Below are 13,966 nucleotides of genomic sequence, written 5' to 3'. Positions count from 1 at the left end.
CTCCTCCTCCTCCTCCTCCTCCTCCTCCTCCTCCTCCTCCTCAAGGTCCTCCCCTGTCTCCTCCTCCTGTTTGACCAGTGTCTGGGGGACCTCCTGTGTCCGGGTGGACGTCATTTTGGTGGGGAACATCAAGTCCACATCCAGACTCCTCTTGGGTGGGGAGGTATTCTCTCCATCAGAGCCTAGGTCCATGTCACAGTACTCATTCTTCCAGGTTACAATCATTGTTATTGTGCTTTGTTAGTTGTCCTTCAATTAACGTACCTCTTTCACAAGCTCACACACCTGCTGCTATGCTATGGTCCACACCGCCGCCTAAGTAATTATCTTACTGTTCCGCTACTCTCTCCTCTGCACCTCCACTATGGTCTATCGCTTACACAAACTGAACCAACTGAGCGACCCGACGCAATATATCAGGCTACACCATGACATATGACCCAGTGATGCTCAAGTGACATCATTGGAGTATCAGTGCAGCATCATGAATGCTCAAATATGGAGTGTGTTGTCAAACTTCAATGTGTCGTCATGGCATCAGGTGTAAACAAATCAGTCAGCTCCATATATGGGCACAAAAGGGGGCATGCCCATATATAGGAATATACTGATGACATCAGGGATCTCCATATATGGGCATAAAAGGGACAAGGACTGACAGATACAGAGATCTCCATATATGGGCATAAAAGGGACAAGGACTGACACATACAGAGATCTCCATATATGGGCATAAAGGGGTATTTATGTCCGCGTGCGATGTAGGTGTGGCCCGAACCTCTAGTCTATTAAAGGATTAAAGGAAATATGGAGATTTTTAATATAATATGACATCACTGCCTCGCACGGGTACTGGCTGTCACCCACGAATGATGAGCACTGAAGGTGTCAGCGGTCCCAAATATGGAGTTCCACATGGTTCCAGATGGTCTTCATGTACTTTGATAACAGGTACAGCGCTAGTATGGAAAGATTAGTAAAAGATTAAGTGTGTAGAGGGGAAAAAGGATCAGACCATGCATAGAGCCCTGTAAACTCCCATTCAACTAAGTGGTTTAAGTGGTTAAGCTCTCCACTGAGTGCTCCTTTCAAGTTATTTTTTAAATTTGTACAGGTTATGGCATGTAAGGGTCGAGCCATTTAGAAAACTGTATGTATGTTCCCAGAATTTTTGTATGGCCGTATACATCCGTCCTTCCCTCTGTCTGTCCGTCCACGGCTAGCAATCCCACAAACCACTACACTGAGCGGTGCCAAGATTCTTGTGCATGCTGCCAGTTGGCCAAGGAAGTCAATCACTGAACGATGTTAACATTTTGTGATTTCTTTTTCACATTTTTGTCTCCGCCGTAGGTGGAGAGTATGTTTTCGCTTCGTCCCGCCGTGTGTGAGCAAACATTGTTAGCCAAGCTAACATTGGTCAAGCTCCACGTGACACGTGTCAATATGTTGACACCAATGCCTTTGATTGGCTAGAGGGACGCATGACGAAATAAAATCCTATAAATAGGTGTGTCACTTCAAAAAGCCGTTTACGTCTTTTGAAGTGAGGTAAGACAGGATCAATCAGTCTTGATTGGAACAGTACCTTCCAGTCCAAATCACCCGTCCGTGCGTGTGTGTGTCCCTCTGAGAACACCTAACATTGGTCAAGCAAAGGCGCAGAAGGCCAAAGCTAAGAAAGCATACTCATCTACAACAGTAACACAGAAGAGGACTATAGAGTTGAATTGATCCCACAACAAGGCCGAAGTCTTAATACTGTAACAATTGGCCGCCTTGATCAAATACATTATGTAGCACTAGAGAAAACTGACATAGATCAAACACACCAATCAACTGCTGAAACTGTTCAAGACAATGAAGATGAAGAAGACAGACAAGCATTTGAACAAACCAGTCAATTACCACGACTCCCATATGACACATTGCTTCAAGAAGAACATCTTTTAGATGCAGACACTACATATTCAGTCGCCCCTGCAGAACACCAAAAACCACGCGCATTCTACCAAGACGACCCGTTCTACCAAGACGACCTGTGCTATTAAAATAGCACAGGTCTGCTGGCGGAGACTTGTGCTCCGAGGAGCACATTTTCTAGTTTTATTCTTTAATCTCAGATCCACCATCCCACTACACTCCATATTTGGGCAAGACTTACAATATGTAATCAACATGACATCATCAGCATGAGTACATACACACTGGGTGCCCTGTGTATACATGCACACAAACACCCAAATGCACATGCAAATGATACATAGAAACAGCTGAACTATCAATATTATTATTGATGTTAAATTGCCTGATTTTCCCTTCAATTAATAATCTGTACCTGTGAAACAATAAAAACAATATAGTTTGATTATTTTCAACTTTGGTTTTAGTTGAATTATTTTTGGCAGCCGTGGACAAGCAAAAATCATCTTGAACAGGCAAAATACCTGATCTGCATGCATCCACCCACTCCTCGAAACATGAATGCAATGGGAAGCTACAAAGCTGGCTTTGGAGTAGGGTTGAGGATGTGGCTCTTGGGGGCACTGCTTCTTTCCTTGCTACTTGCAGTGTATGGGAGCTCAGACTCCAAGGCTATTACCACCACCCTCACCACAAAATGGGCCTCTACTCCACTGCTGTTGGAGGCAAGTGAGTTCCTGGCAGAGGAGAGTGAGCAGAAGTTCTGGGATTTTGTGGAGGCTAATCAGAACATAGAAGGAGAGCATGGCGATACAGACCAAGCCTACTATGCCCTGATAGTGAAGAGAGCCAGTGCCTTGCTCAGCTCTGCCCTGGTTAACATGCTGAAGTTTTCCATGTCACTTCGAGTATACTCTGCTGCAGTATACTCTTTCCAACAGATAGCATCCAATGAACCACCTCCTTCTGACTGCATAGCTTTCTTCAGTGTCCATGGAGCAAAGACCTGCAATACTGAAGAATTAGAATCTCTGTTGGAAACAGCACCTGAAAGGCCAAAGCCATACCTGTTGAAAGGCGATCACAAACTTATGAGTTCAAATCCTGAGGCTCCAGTAGTCATTCTGTATGCTGAGATTGGAAAAGCAGGATTCTACAGTCTTCACCAGGCCATGCTGTCCAAGGCTCAGCAAGGCCTGGCAACATACGTGCTCCGTCATTATGTGGCTAATCCAAGCGAGAGTAAAGTGTACCTTTCCGGCTACGGAGTGGAGCTTGCCATTAAAAATCAGGAGTACAAGGCAAAAGATGACACGCTGGTTCAAGGAGGTGAATTAAACATGAAGAATGATCCTGTGGACAAAGGCCAAGGATTCCTTTCTGGTAAACTGAAGACAGTTAACTTGGAGCTGATGAACCACCCGGTGGGCACTAATGATGTGGAGAGCACTAATGATATGGCTCCTCTCAAAGTCTGGAAGATGCAAGATCTGAGTTTTCAGACAGCAGCTCGTATACTTGCTGCTCCCCCTGTTGAAGCCCTCAATGTCATGAGGGACCTCAGCCAGAACTTCCCCACTAAAGCCAGGTCTATCACAAAAACGTTGGTAAACTCAGAGATCCGCAGTGAGATTCTGAAGAACCAGAAGTACTTAAAAAGAACTCTAGGACTGCAGGCTGGGGAGTCAGCAATGTTCATCAATGGACTACACATAGATCTGGATACAGAGGACATCTTCAGCATGCTGGAGGTGCTGCGTAGCGAGGCCAGAGTGATGGAGGGACTGCACTCCCTGCTGATCGATACACCCTACATCCACGACATGCTGAAGCTCGATGTCCAGCCCTCGGACTGGGACTACGCAGTGGACATCCGACACCCTGGCATTAACTGGATTAACAATTTAGAGACAGACCACAGGTACAGTTTGTGGCCGTACCAGGTTCAGGAGCTGCTTAGAGTCACATTTCCAGGAGTCATAAGGAAGATCCGCAAGAACTTCCACAATCTGGTGATCATTCTGGACCCCACCCAAAAGAACTCTGCAGAGCTGCTGAGCGTTGCAGAGATATTCTACACTAACGACATCCCACTTAGGATCGGCCTGGTGTTTGTGGTGTCAGACGAAGAGGATGTAGATGGCATGCAGGATGCCGGTGTGGCCATGCTTCGTGCCTACAATTACATTTGTGACGAGGTTGACAGCCAAAGCGCATTTTATGCAGTTATCGCCATGTTAGACCGTGTGCCTAGTGGAGGGCAGCTGAGTGCTGTGGACGTAGTGAAGGTGTTGGAGAAGATGTTTCCCTATGTGGAGATCAGCAGCATCCTGGTACATGACTCCAGCTACGACACCAACCGCAAGGAAGGGCGTCGTTACTATGAGCAGACGGGTGTTGGCCCGTTGCCCGTGGTGATGTTCAACGGAATACCCTACCAGCAAGAGGAACTGGATCCTGATGAGTTGCAGATGATTACCATGCACAAAATATTTGAGACCACCACCCTCTACCAGAGAGCTGTCGAGCAGGGAGAGCTGACCACAGATCTTGATGTAGTAGACTTTATCATGAACCAGCCGAACATTGTTACACGCATCAATCACAGAGTCCTGTCCACCAGCAGAACATACCTGGACCTGTCTGATACCAACAAGAGCACTGCTGTGGCCAACAGCATGAACTATATTACCAAGAAAGACGATGGCTTCATCCATCCTGTGACGTTCTGGGTGGTGGGAGACTTTGACCAGCCCTCTGGACGCAAGCTCCTCTATGATGCTATTAAACACACGAATACCAGCAACAATGTCCGGCTGGGGATGATCAGCAACTCCTTAGTTGGTCCAGTCAGTGATACAAGCTGTGTTACTCGGGCCATCTGGACTGCCATGCAGACACAAACGGCAAACAATGCCAAGAACTTCATCACCAAGATGGCCAAGGAAGAGACTGCGGCAGCTCTGGAAAACGGCACTGATATTGGAGAGTTTGCTGTTGAGGGTATGGATGTGACATTGTTTAAGAGCATGTATGAGGGGCCCAAGTTTGACTTCCTACTCTCCAATGCTGCTTACTGTCGAGACGTGCTCAAACTGAAGAGAGGACAGAGAGCGGTCATCAGTAATGGAAGGATAATTGGCCCACTGAAGGAGGAGGAAGTCTTTAACCAACATGACTTCCTGCTATTGGAGAGCATTACTCTGAGGACTTCTGGGGAGAAAATCAAAAGAAAGGTCCAAGAGTTTGGGATCAAGGGGGAGAGGGCCAGTGACCTGGTAATGAAGGTGGACTCTCTGCTGTCTTCTCAGCCCAAAGGAGAGGCCAGGGTTGAATATGATTGTCCTGGCAAACGCTACAGTGCTGTGAAGATCCGTCCGAAGGAGGGAGAGGTGTACTTTGATATTGTAGCCATAGTGGATCCTGCAACCAGGGACGCCCAGAAACTAGCTCCTCTGTTACTTGTCTTGAAGCAGTTGGTGAATGTAAACTTGCTGTTGTTCATGAACTGTCAGTCTAAGCTCTCAGACCTGCCTATCAAGAGTTTCTACCGATATGTTCTGGAGCCAGAGGTCGGGTTCCAGGCAGATGGGGGTTTCTCTCCAGGTCCCATGGCTAAGTTCCTAGAAATGCCCAAGACTCCCCTCTTCACCCTCAACCTCGACACACCTGAGAACTGGATGGTTGAATCTGTACGCACACGCCATGATCTGGACAACATCTACTTGGAAGAAGTTGACAGTATTGTAGCAGCAGAGTATGAGCTGGAGTACCTACTCCTGGAGGGTCATTGTTTTGATGTTGGTACGGGTCAATCCCCACGGGGCCTCCAGTTCACCCTGGGAACCACCTCTGAGCCTTTGATGTTTAATACTATTGTAATGGCAAACCTGGGTTACTTCCAATTAAAGGCCAACCCAGGAGCCTGGATTTTGAAGTTGAGGAAGGGCCACTCTGAAATCTACAAGATCTACAGCCATGACGGTACAGACTCCCCAACAGACTCTGATGACATCATAGTGGTCATGAACAACTTCAGGAGCAGGACCATCAAAGTCTTGGTTCACAAGAAGCCAGGTAAGTTTAATCAGAAGCTGCTGAGTGATGGCATTCCGAAGAATGACTCTGGCTTCTGGGGATCTCTGACCAAGAGGTTCTTTGGAACAAAAGAAGAGGAGGTTGACGTCATAAACATATTTTCAGTAGCCTCAGGTCATCTGTACGAGAGGTTCCTCAGGATCATGATGCTCTCTGTTCTGAAGAACACCAAAACCCCAGTCAAGTTCTGGTTCCTCAAAAACTACCTATCGCCAACCTTCAAGGAATTCATTCCTCACATGGCAGAGGAGTATGGTTTTCAATATGAACTGCTCCAGTATAAGTGGCCACGCTGGCTCCAACAGCAGACAGAGAAACAAAGGATCATCTGGGGTTACAAAATCCTCTTCTTGGATGTTCTATTCCCTCTCACTGTCGACAAGTTCCTGTTTGTGGACGCTGACCAGATTGTGCGCACCGATCTAAAGGAGCTTCACAACTTTGACCTGGAAGGTGCTCCGTATGGATACACTCCCTTCTGTGACAGCAGGAGAGAGATGGAAAGCTATCGCTTCTGGAAATCTGGCTACTGGGCAGGACGGCTTGCTGGACGCAAGTACCACATCAGTGCCCTGTATGTTGTGGACTTGAAGAAGTTCCGCAAGATAGCTGCAGGGGACAGACTCAGAGGAGAGTACCAGTCACTCAGCCAGGACCCCAACAGCTTGTCTAACCTTGATCAGGATCTTCCCAACAACATGATCCACCAGATACCCATCAAGTCTCTGCCCCAGGAGTGGTTGTGGTGTGAGACCTGGTGTGACGACAGCTCCAAAAAGAAGGCCAAGACCATAGACTTGTGTAACAACCCCATGACCAAGGAACCTAAGCTGGAAACTGCTGTGAGAATTGTAGAAGAATGGACAGATTATGACCAGGAGGTTAAACATCTGCAGATAAAAGTTCAACAGAGAGCTGCACACAACAGTCGCACAGCACAGAAGCCAGAAATAGATGTTCGTACAGAGCTGTGAGTGTACATCTGAGACTGTGACATGGCAGTGAATTAGTCTAGACTCTGTTCAAAGAGTCTATTTTTTTCTAATTTCTTTTTTATACAACGTGACTATGAGGGGAAATGGCAGTGGTCAGGTGGTTAAAGTGTGTGTGCGTGCGTGTGTGTCAGTGGAAATTACATTTAGGGCAGGCGAGATTTTTCTTTTGCACCCCCACAAACAGAAATTTCAACTCAATCGAAAATTTTCGATCGAAAACCGGCGAAAGTTGCAGTTTTCAACAGTTTTCAATCTGCTCAGTTCAAATCTTGTTGGATGCGTGACTTTGAGGACATTAAGCACGCTATGACACCTTTTCGGGTTATTTGGGTTTTCTAGGGGAGGCGAGATCTTAGTTGGGCAGGCGACCGCCTGCCCTGCCACTACAGTGGGTACGCCACTGGTGTGTGTGTGTGTGTGTGTGTGTGTGTGTGTGTGTGTGTGTGTGTGTGTGTGTGTGTGTGTGTGTGTGTGTGTGTGTGTGTGTGTGTGAGGGCAGTGAGAAATCATTTGCATAACAACCATGAATATAGACTATTTCTTCCCAAATCACTTTATGCGCCCCAAGTGGACCCCAGGGGAGAGAACAGGTAGCTGTGGCGTTCCGCCAGGAAGCATACTAAGGCCTTTACTGTTCCTAATATATGTACGACATGACATGACATGAGCTTGTGACTGAAACTTGTTCTTGTTCGCGGATGACTCGGATCTGATGGTCTCAGACAGGGACAAGTTGCAGGTTGAAAAATCCCTTAGCTCTGAAACTATCGTTACATTACACCTGGGTAAAACTGAATCCATTCTCTTTGGGTCCAAAATTTACCCCGGCAAGGCCGACGGCTTCACAATAAAAGTGGGTACTATGTTATCACTAGAAAAGAGGAAACCCATTTTAGAGGAAAATATTTCCAGTGATAAAATGGCAACTAGAGTAATCAAAAAATTAAACCAAAGAATAAGATTCTTGTACAGGATCTCCACTCTGGTCAGTAAGAATACCTGAGGACTCTAACAGGAGCACTCATCCAAGGTTACTTCGACTATGCATGCACCTCATGGTACCATAACACCACAAAGGCCTTAAAAACAAGGCTCCAGACATCCCAAAACAAACTGATAAGGCTACTCCTTGGCCTTGCATTTACAACTCATTTAACCCCTGCTCACTTTGCTAGGGTCGGATGGCTCAGGGTAGAGGACAGAGTACAGCTACTTGCAATGGGCCTGGTCTACAAGATACACTACACCACAAAGACACCCATTTACCTGTCAAAATACATCACAAACGTCAATCAAGTCCACAATCACACCACTCAGAGGGAGCTCCACTAATCACGTCCAACCCAGATTTGGCTCCAACAAGGGATTAAATGTATTCTCCTGCTATGCCACAAAAATGTGGAACGGAACGCCTACTAACAGTCGTAAAGGAGTGTGAATCCCTACTCTCCTTCAAAACCGCTCTAAAAGAGCACTTACAGGTGGCTGCAATTCGAAACTGTTTTTGTTTTCAAACTGTTTATATGATGTTTTGCATTGTAGTGTATATTTATCTGTCATTAATTGAGTACCCCAATGGAAACAAGACATAGGCTTTCTTGGGTTTAAAATCCTCTTAGCAGACCTTATATTATTGAACTGTACTTTCCAGTGCTTTTTTGCAAACTGCTAATAAAGTATCATCCGATCCAACCTTCTTAATCAGCAGGGTTCAACATCTCAGGTATAAGTTCTTACCGGACACCACTGCAGCGGGTCCTCCTAGCCCTATTCCCTTTGTGTAGTATTTTATAATCACAGTCATTTGAAAGTGTGCTTTCAACCACATCTGACCCTAGTACTGTTTAACTGATGTCTTATTGGGATTTCACTGTTGAATGAACGGCTAGTGTTTCACTATTGAAACAGTTGAGCAGTGTGGCTCAGCTGGCTATATCATTTCTAAGTAAAACAAAAACCAACAACAAAAAACTATTGAAGATGACGCCGCAAATAAACAGTCACATGATAACCTCACGTCACCGGGCTTCCCGCAGTACCTGTGGAAAGCTCCATTTCTGTTTCCAATTAACCAGTATGATCCGGTCTAGAGCCCGCCTACTGTATCTGGTAATTCTCACGCACACATACATGCATTCCACGTTTCCGTATCTGCTGTAGAAACCAGAGCGGATATGCCAACCATCCCAATCTACAGAGTAATTTACTCTGACGCGATACTGTCAGGGTTGCCATGTCCGCTTATTATAAGCGACTTTGGGCTTGTTTTTTTGTAAAGTCACTTGTAAATATTGGTAGTTGCGCGGGTTGTGTTTTTTTGGGCTTGTTTCTAAAGTGCAGTTGCTTATTTGGGCTTGTTTCCTAATTTTGTTTAAACCAGTGGTTCTTAAACATTTTCGTGTCAAGGACCCCCTAAATTAATATGTAAGTATTTGTCCTCAGACCCCCCCATCTGAAAATAATTTGTGACCTTCCCCATACAAGATTTGTGTTGTTAAAACGTATCAACAATGTTCCAAAATTACCTTTTTTTTTCTCCAAGATTCTTTTTTTAAGATCTTGCGATTGTGAGCTTGTAGGTCGGCTATTTTCAAATAGCCGTAGTAGCCTATTATAGTCGCTCCTTTTGGTCCTGTTTTCATAGATCTAGTTGCTTATTTCTCTCGTAGAATCTGGCAACGCTTGATACGGTGACAAATGTGTGTGTGGGTGATTCTCAGAAACTGTTTCCGGAAACATGGAGGCTGTCGTCAGTGATGTGGTAGCTCCCGAGGACCTCTTAGTAAGTTTTCACCCTAAATAACATCTATTTTGTCTATATATTTAACTTACAATACTTGTTTTACACCTTACTAGCACACAGTAGTTGTCAGACACACGTGTACATGTTAAGAAGTGGTGAAAAAGAGCTGACATGCGATGAGTGACCAGCTGATGACAGCTAACATTAATTAGCACGTCTGTTGTTTGTGTTGTTGTCGCACAAAGTGCAGATAAGGTGAACCACCACGCTTTAACGTTTAAATATGTATATATCCTATATTTATATAGGATATATATATATATATATATACATTTTATATACAATTGAAGAGTATATTTTCATAAGAGTAGTTTGAAGCACGGAAGTCGGCGAGTAATTATTTAATTATTTAATTACAGATATAAAAGGGGTGAGTGTTTATAAGTTTTACTAAATATTAATCTCACTCCTTTTCGGATATGTTTAGATAACTTTCTCTATTATTTCTCTTGTTTCTTTTTTTTGTGCTGTATTTTAACCTGATATTCAGTTTTAAGAGTTTTTCTTTCGAAGGTGCAAAAAAAAGGTGTTTTTATTAACATATTCGAAACAAACATGACAAAACTAAAACGTAATGAATCATGATTAAGAAGACAAATGTATGTTTTTTTTAAGTATTAAAAAAAAGAAAGAAACACTAGCCAGCTTGTTGTTGTCACGGGTGGGGGGGGGGGAGAGAGTTATGAGCCAAATAACGCCCCCAACGAAATCCAATGTCAGCACAAGTTAAAAGTCTAAAGAGTGTTACTGCAATCCGAATTCAAGATGTATGTCCTGGCTGCCCACCCCCCCGCGTGGTTTACGACATGTCCACCACTGATCACCTGCTTGCCTAGGCCAGTGGTTCTCAACCTGTGGGTCGAGGGGTCCCCACATGATTTTTGGGGGTCCCCAGATGCTAGTGAAGTGACAATTTAAGGACTATTGAGACCTTTTTGATACTTACAAATAAAAGAAAGAAAAGAAAAGAAAAATACCATTGCTGCATCAAAAGTAGTCAACAAACTACTGGTCAAACATTGGCCAAATTGTCAATTAATATAAGAAAGAGACAAATTGTGAAAATAGCCTATCCACAAGCTCACAACGCCTTGCGTTGCGAGGCGTTTTGAGCTTGTATATCGGCTATTTTCCCAATATTTATCTGTGGAACCAAGTCAAACTAAATGTCAAAATAACGTTGTATTAATTATATAAGGTCTGGATTGCAGCTTTAATTTAGCTATGAGAGTGTACATGTGGAACCAAATGCCTATGGACCCGTAAGGTTGCATTTACACCCTCATAGTTACTCTCAGAGAAAAAGAGGCTTTTACTGTGTGTGTGTGTGTGTGTGTGTGTGTGTGTGTGTGAGAGAGAGAGAGAGAGAGAGAACGCAGGAAGTTACAGCTGTTATCCAACTAAGAATCACTGCCTATTGCATAGGATAACCATTTTTGTCATGTATTCAGAAATTCGAGAAGAAGTACAACGGCGAGCTGGTAAAAGGTGCCGTGTCCAAAGAAACCAAGTTTGAATACGCATGGTGTCTAATTAGGAGCAAGTACTCGGGTGACATCAAGAAGGGAATCGTCCTGTTGGATGGTGAGTTAGTTATCCACTACCCCCCTTTCTAAATACATGGTCAAATAGCACTATCATGTCATGTGAATATATATATATTTTTAAAGTGTTGTCTTTGAGTTCCACATTGGGACTAATTATTCATTTGTTTTCTATTTTTAGACCTAGTTCAGAAAGCAACAAAGGAAGACTCCAGGGACTTCCTCTTCTACCTGTCAGTTGCCAACTACAGACTAAAGGTGATGACGGTCATGCATTTACTATAGCAACCACATTATCAACAGTGTGTTTGGTTTGTATGGCTTTTGCAGCATTGCCTTCATTGCATTGCATTTGTTTAGGACATTTACACAATAATTGTGTTTGCCAAAGATTACAATGAACATGTGATTGTTCTAATAAAGTATCACAGGGATAATGTTTGTTGACCTTTTTTCTCTCCTTCCCTGCTCTTTGCTCCCACCTTCCTTCCACTTCTCCCTCTGGTTTCCATTCCAGGAGTATGAAAAGGCCTTGAAGTACATCAGGACTCTGCTGAGAAACGAGCCAGGGAACAAGCAGGCTGCGGATATGGAGAAACTCGTAGACAAAGCTTTGAAGAAGGGTAAGAGGCTTTTAGGCACCTAGTGCATATTCTCTACCCTTTACATCAGTGGTAACCAACCCTTTCAAGCCCATGAGCACTTTTCATTCCAATGTGTAAGCCGAGATCTACCACTACAGTATATTCCAAAAAAACACCATGAGTAAAACATCATATTTACTTTTGCAATTTCTGACAGGCTCAATCTATTTGCATTAGAGGTGTAACGATACAGTAAGTGCATTGATCGATTTAACATTTCAACGATCTACCATATCGATGTGCAAATAGCAAAATATCGTATCGTTTGACTTTATATCGTATCGAATCGTCTTGTCGCTTCCTCTACCAATACACAAACCTGTGTCTACACTGAGTCTACACTGTAAAACTCTTAACGCTGACAGTGTGCAAATATAACCAGTTATTTTTGGTTCCATTTGTACACTCTCTTGAGTTACAGACCTTTAACTCCTCAAGGACCCCTGGGGGTCCCCGGACCGTTGAGAACCAGTGTAGTGGCTGTCAGGTTGAAAGTGGTTAAAACATTTAGTTTTAGACAGAATGTGTCACTGTATTTGGAAATGAGTGTGCACAAAGTACTGATTTAGTAAAAAGGATAACTTTTTGTATAGTTGTATTTTGCAATAACTGATGTGTGGTCACAAAATCCCAAGTCACACCTGGGCTTTTCTCACGGCACATCAGTGTGCAACATTTGGCACACCACTTGGGAAGCACTGACCTAGTGTATAAACTTGAGCTTGACTTCTCTTTATCAGTAAGCCTGATTTATGCTGCAGCGACATTGTCGCGTGACATAAATAATGTATTGTCAGTTGATAAAGTGTTGATGTATCAACACTTTATGGTTGGTATTTGTAAAGACTCGATGTTGAAGTTTACCCCTTGTCCTCTAGATGGCTTGGTCGGCATGGCGATCGTCGGGGGAATTGGCCTGGGCGTGGCTGGACTAGCAGGCCTCATCGGATTGGCTGTGTCAAAGGGAGCAACAAAATGATAACAAGGAGATAGGGGTTGGAGGGTGGCCGAGCTTTCCTCCTCTTGAGAAGTGACTGAGGTACTACTGACCATTGCTTTCCATAACAAATTAAAACTTTGAAAAGGGTTGGTGGATATCTTTGTGGAGAGAACTTCAAAGAATTTCCTCTTTCATTTCAGCCATGTTGTCAGGGAAATAATATGGTTTAATTTTTGGTTCTGATGTATTTACCATTTAGAGACAATTAAAGGTTTCTTAAAAATGCCATAATTTGCCGCTTTCTCATTTTAATACGAGACGAGTGCTATTTTTCCATACTTAAGACCTTACTTATGTGTATATTCATACAATGTCGCTTTGGCGCATTCTCATCTATGTTTAAACATGTAAATAAAAATTAATAGAAGTGGAATGCAAGTTATTGCTCGATTGTATGGAGTTTCTCCACAATGAAGAAAGGTAGCTCACACCTTGCATTCACTTCCTAGTACTTGGATTTTGTAACAAAACAAATCTTTATAAAAGTGCAATTGTTTTATGATTACTGTTGTCTGTTTAATTATTTCTGCCATAAAGAACTGTAAGGTTAAAGAAGGTGTCTTTTGAGTGTACAGGGAGTTGTAGCATTATATAGGTGTTAGAAGGGTCACAACAAGCTGCTAGCTGATTGGTTTGAAATGTAAACTACTAGATGTTAAAGCTGCCTCATTCTGTTGATGGGAGGCAGCTGAAAGAGAAGCTTGTTTGAGTTTTATGCAAGGGCATGAGGACAGTGCTCCATTCTCATTAGAATTGGAAATGAGGCTTGGTTTCATTTATTCTGAATATAATAAGCACTTAACCTCAGAAGTGGTTGCACTTACAGGAAATGAATAATATATTTGTCAGTAAATGTTTCTGTCTTATATTATTACTTATTATATTATACTTTACTAACTGTTTTATTTGGCTGTAATCTCAGCTTCGGTAAATAAAGAGATTTTGAAGTGACAAATTAA

General features: G+C 43.4%; 2 protein-coding genes across 2 annotated transcripts; both read left to right on the top strand.

Annotated features, from left to right (window-relative positions):
* Positions 1 to 2,480: 2,480 nt before the first annotated feature.
* Positions 2,481 to 6,995, top strand: LOC308101459 (UDP-glucose:glycoprotein glucosyltransferase 1-like; the record flags this gene model as incomplete). Its single annotated transcript, XM_080450878.1, has 1 exon — positions 2,481 to 6,995. One exon carries the CDS (start codon positions 2,481 to 2,483, stop codon positions 6,993 to 6,995), a length of 4,515 nt encoding a protein of 1,504 aa, XP_080307004.1.
* Positions 6,996 to 9,747: 2,752 nt separating this feature from the next.
* Positions 9,748 to 13,966, top strand: fis1 (fission, mitochondrial 1). The gene is made up of 5 exons (XM_080451252.1): positions 9,748 to 9,798; positions 11,271 to 11,403; positions 11,545 to 11,621; positions 11,881 to 11,986; positions 12,886 to 13,966. The coding sequence occupies exons 1-5, from the start codon at positions 9,754 to 9,756 to the stop codon at positions 12,984 to 12,986; spliced, it is 462 nt and encodes a 153-aa protein (XP_080307378.1). The 5' UTR covers positions 9,748 to 9,753; the 3' UTR covers positions 12,987 to 13,966.

Source organism: Gymnoscopelus braueri (assembly GCF_963280865.1).
Source record: "Gymnoscopelus braueri genome assembly, chromosome: 15".
NCBI lineage: Eukaryota > Metazoa > Chordata > Actinopteri > Myctophiformes > Myctophidae > Gymnoscopelus > Gymnoscopelus braueri.
Note: the sequence above shows the minus strand (reverse complement) of the source record. Positions and strands in the feature narration are given on the sequence as shown.

Coding starts and splice junctions, on each gene's coding strand:
- fis1 (XM_080451252.1), top strand. CDS start 9,754: ATGGAGGCTGTCGTCAGTGATGTGGTAGCTCCCGAGGACCTCTTA. Junction 9,799..11,270: donor TAGCTCCCGAGGACCTCTTA/GTAAGTTTTCAC, acceptor TCATGTATTCAG/AAATTCGAGAAGAAGTACAA. Junction 11,987..12,885: donor AGACAAAGCTTTGAAGAAGG/GTAAGAGGCTTT, acceptor CTTGTCCTCTAG/ATGGCTTGGTCGGCATGGCG.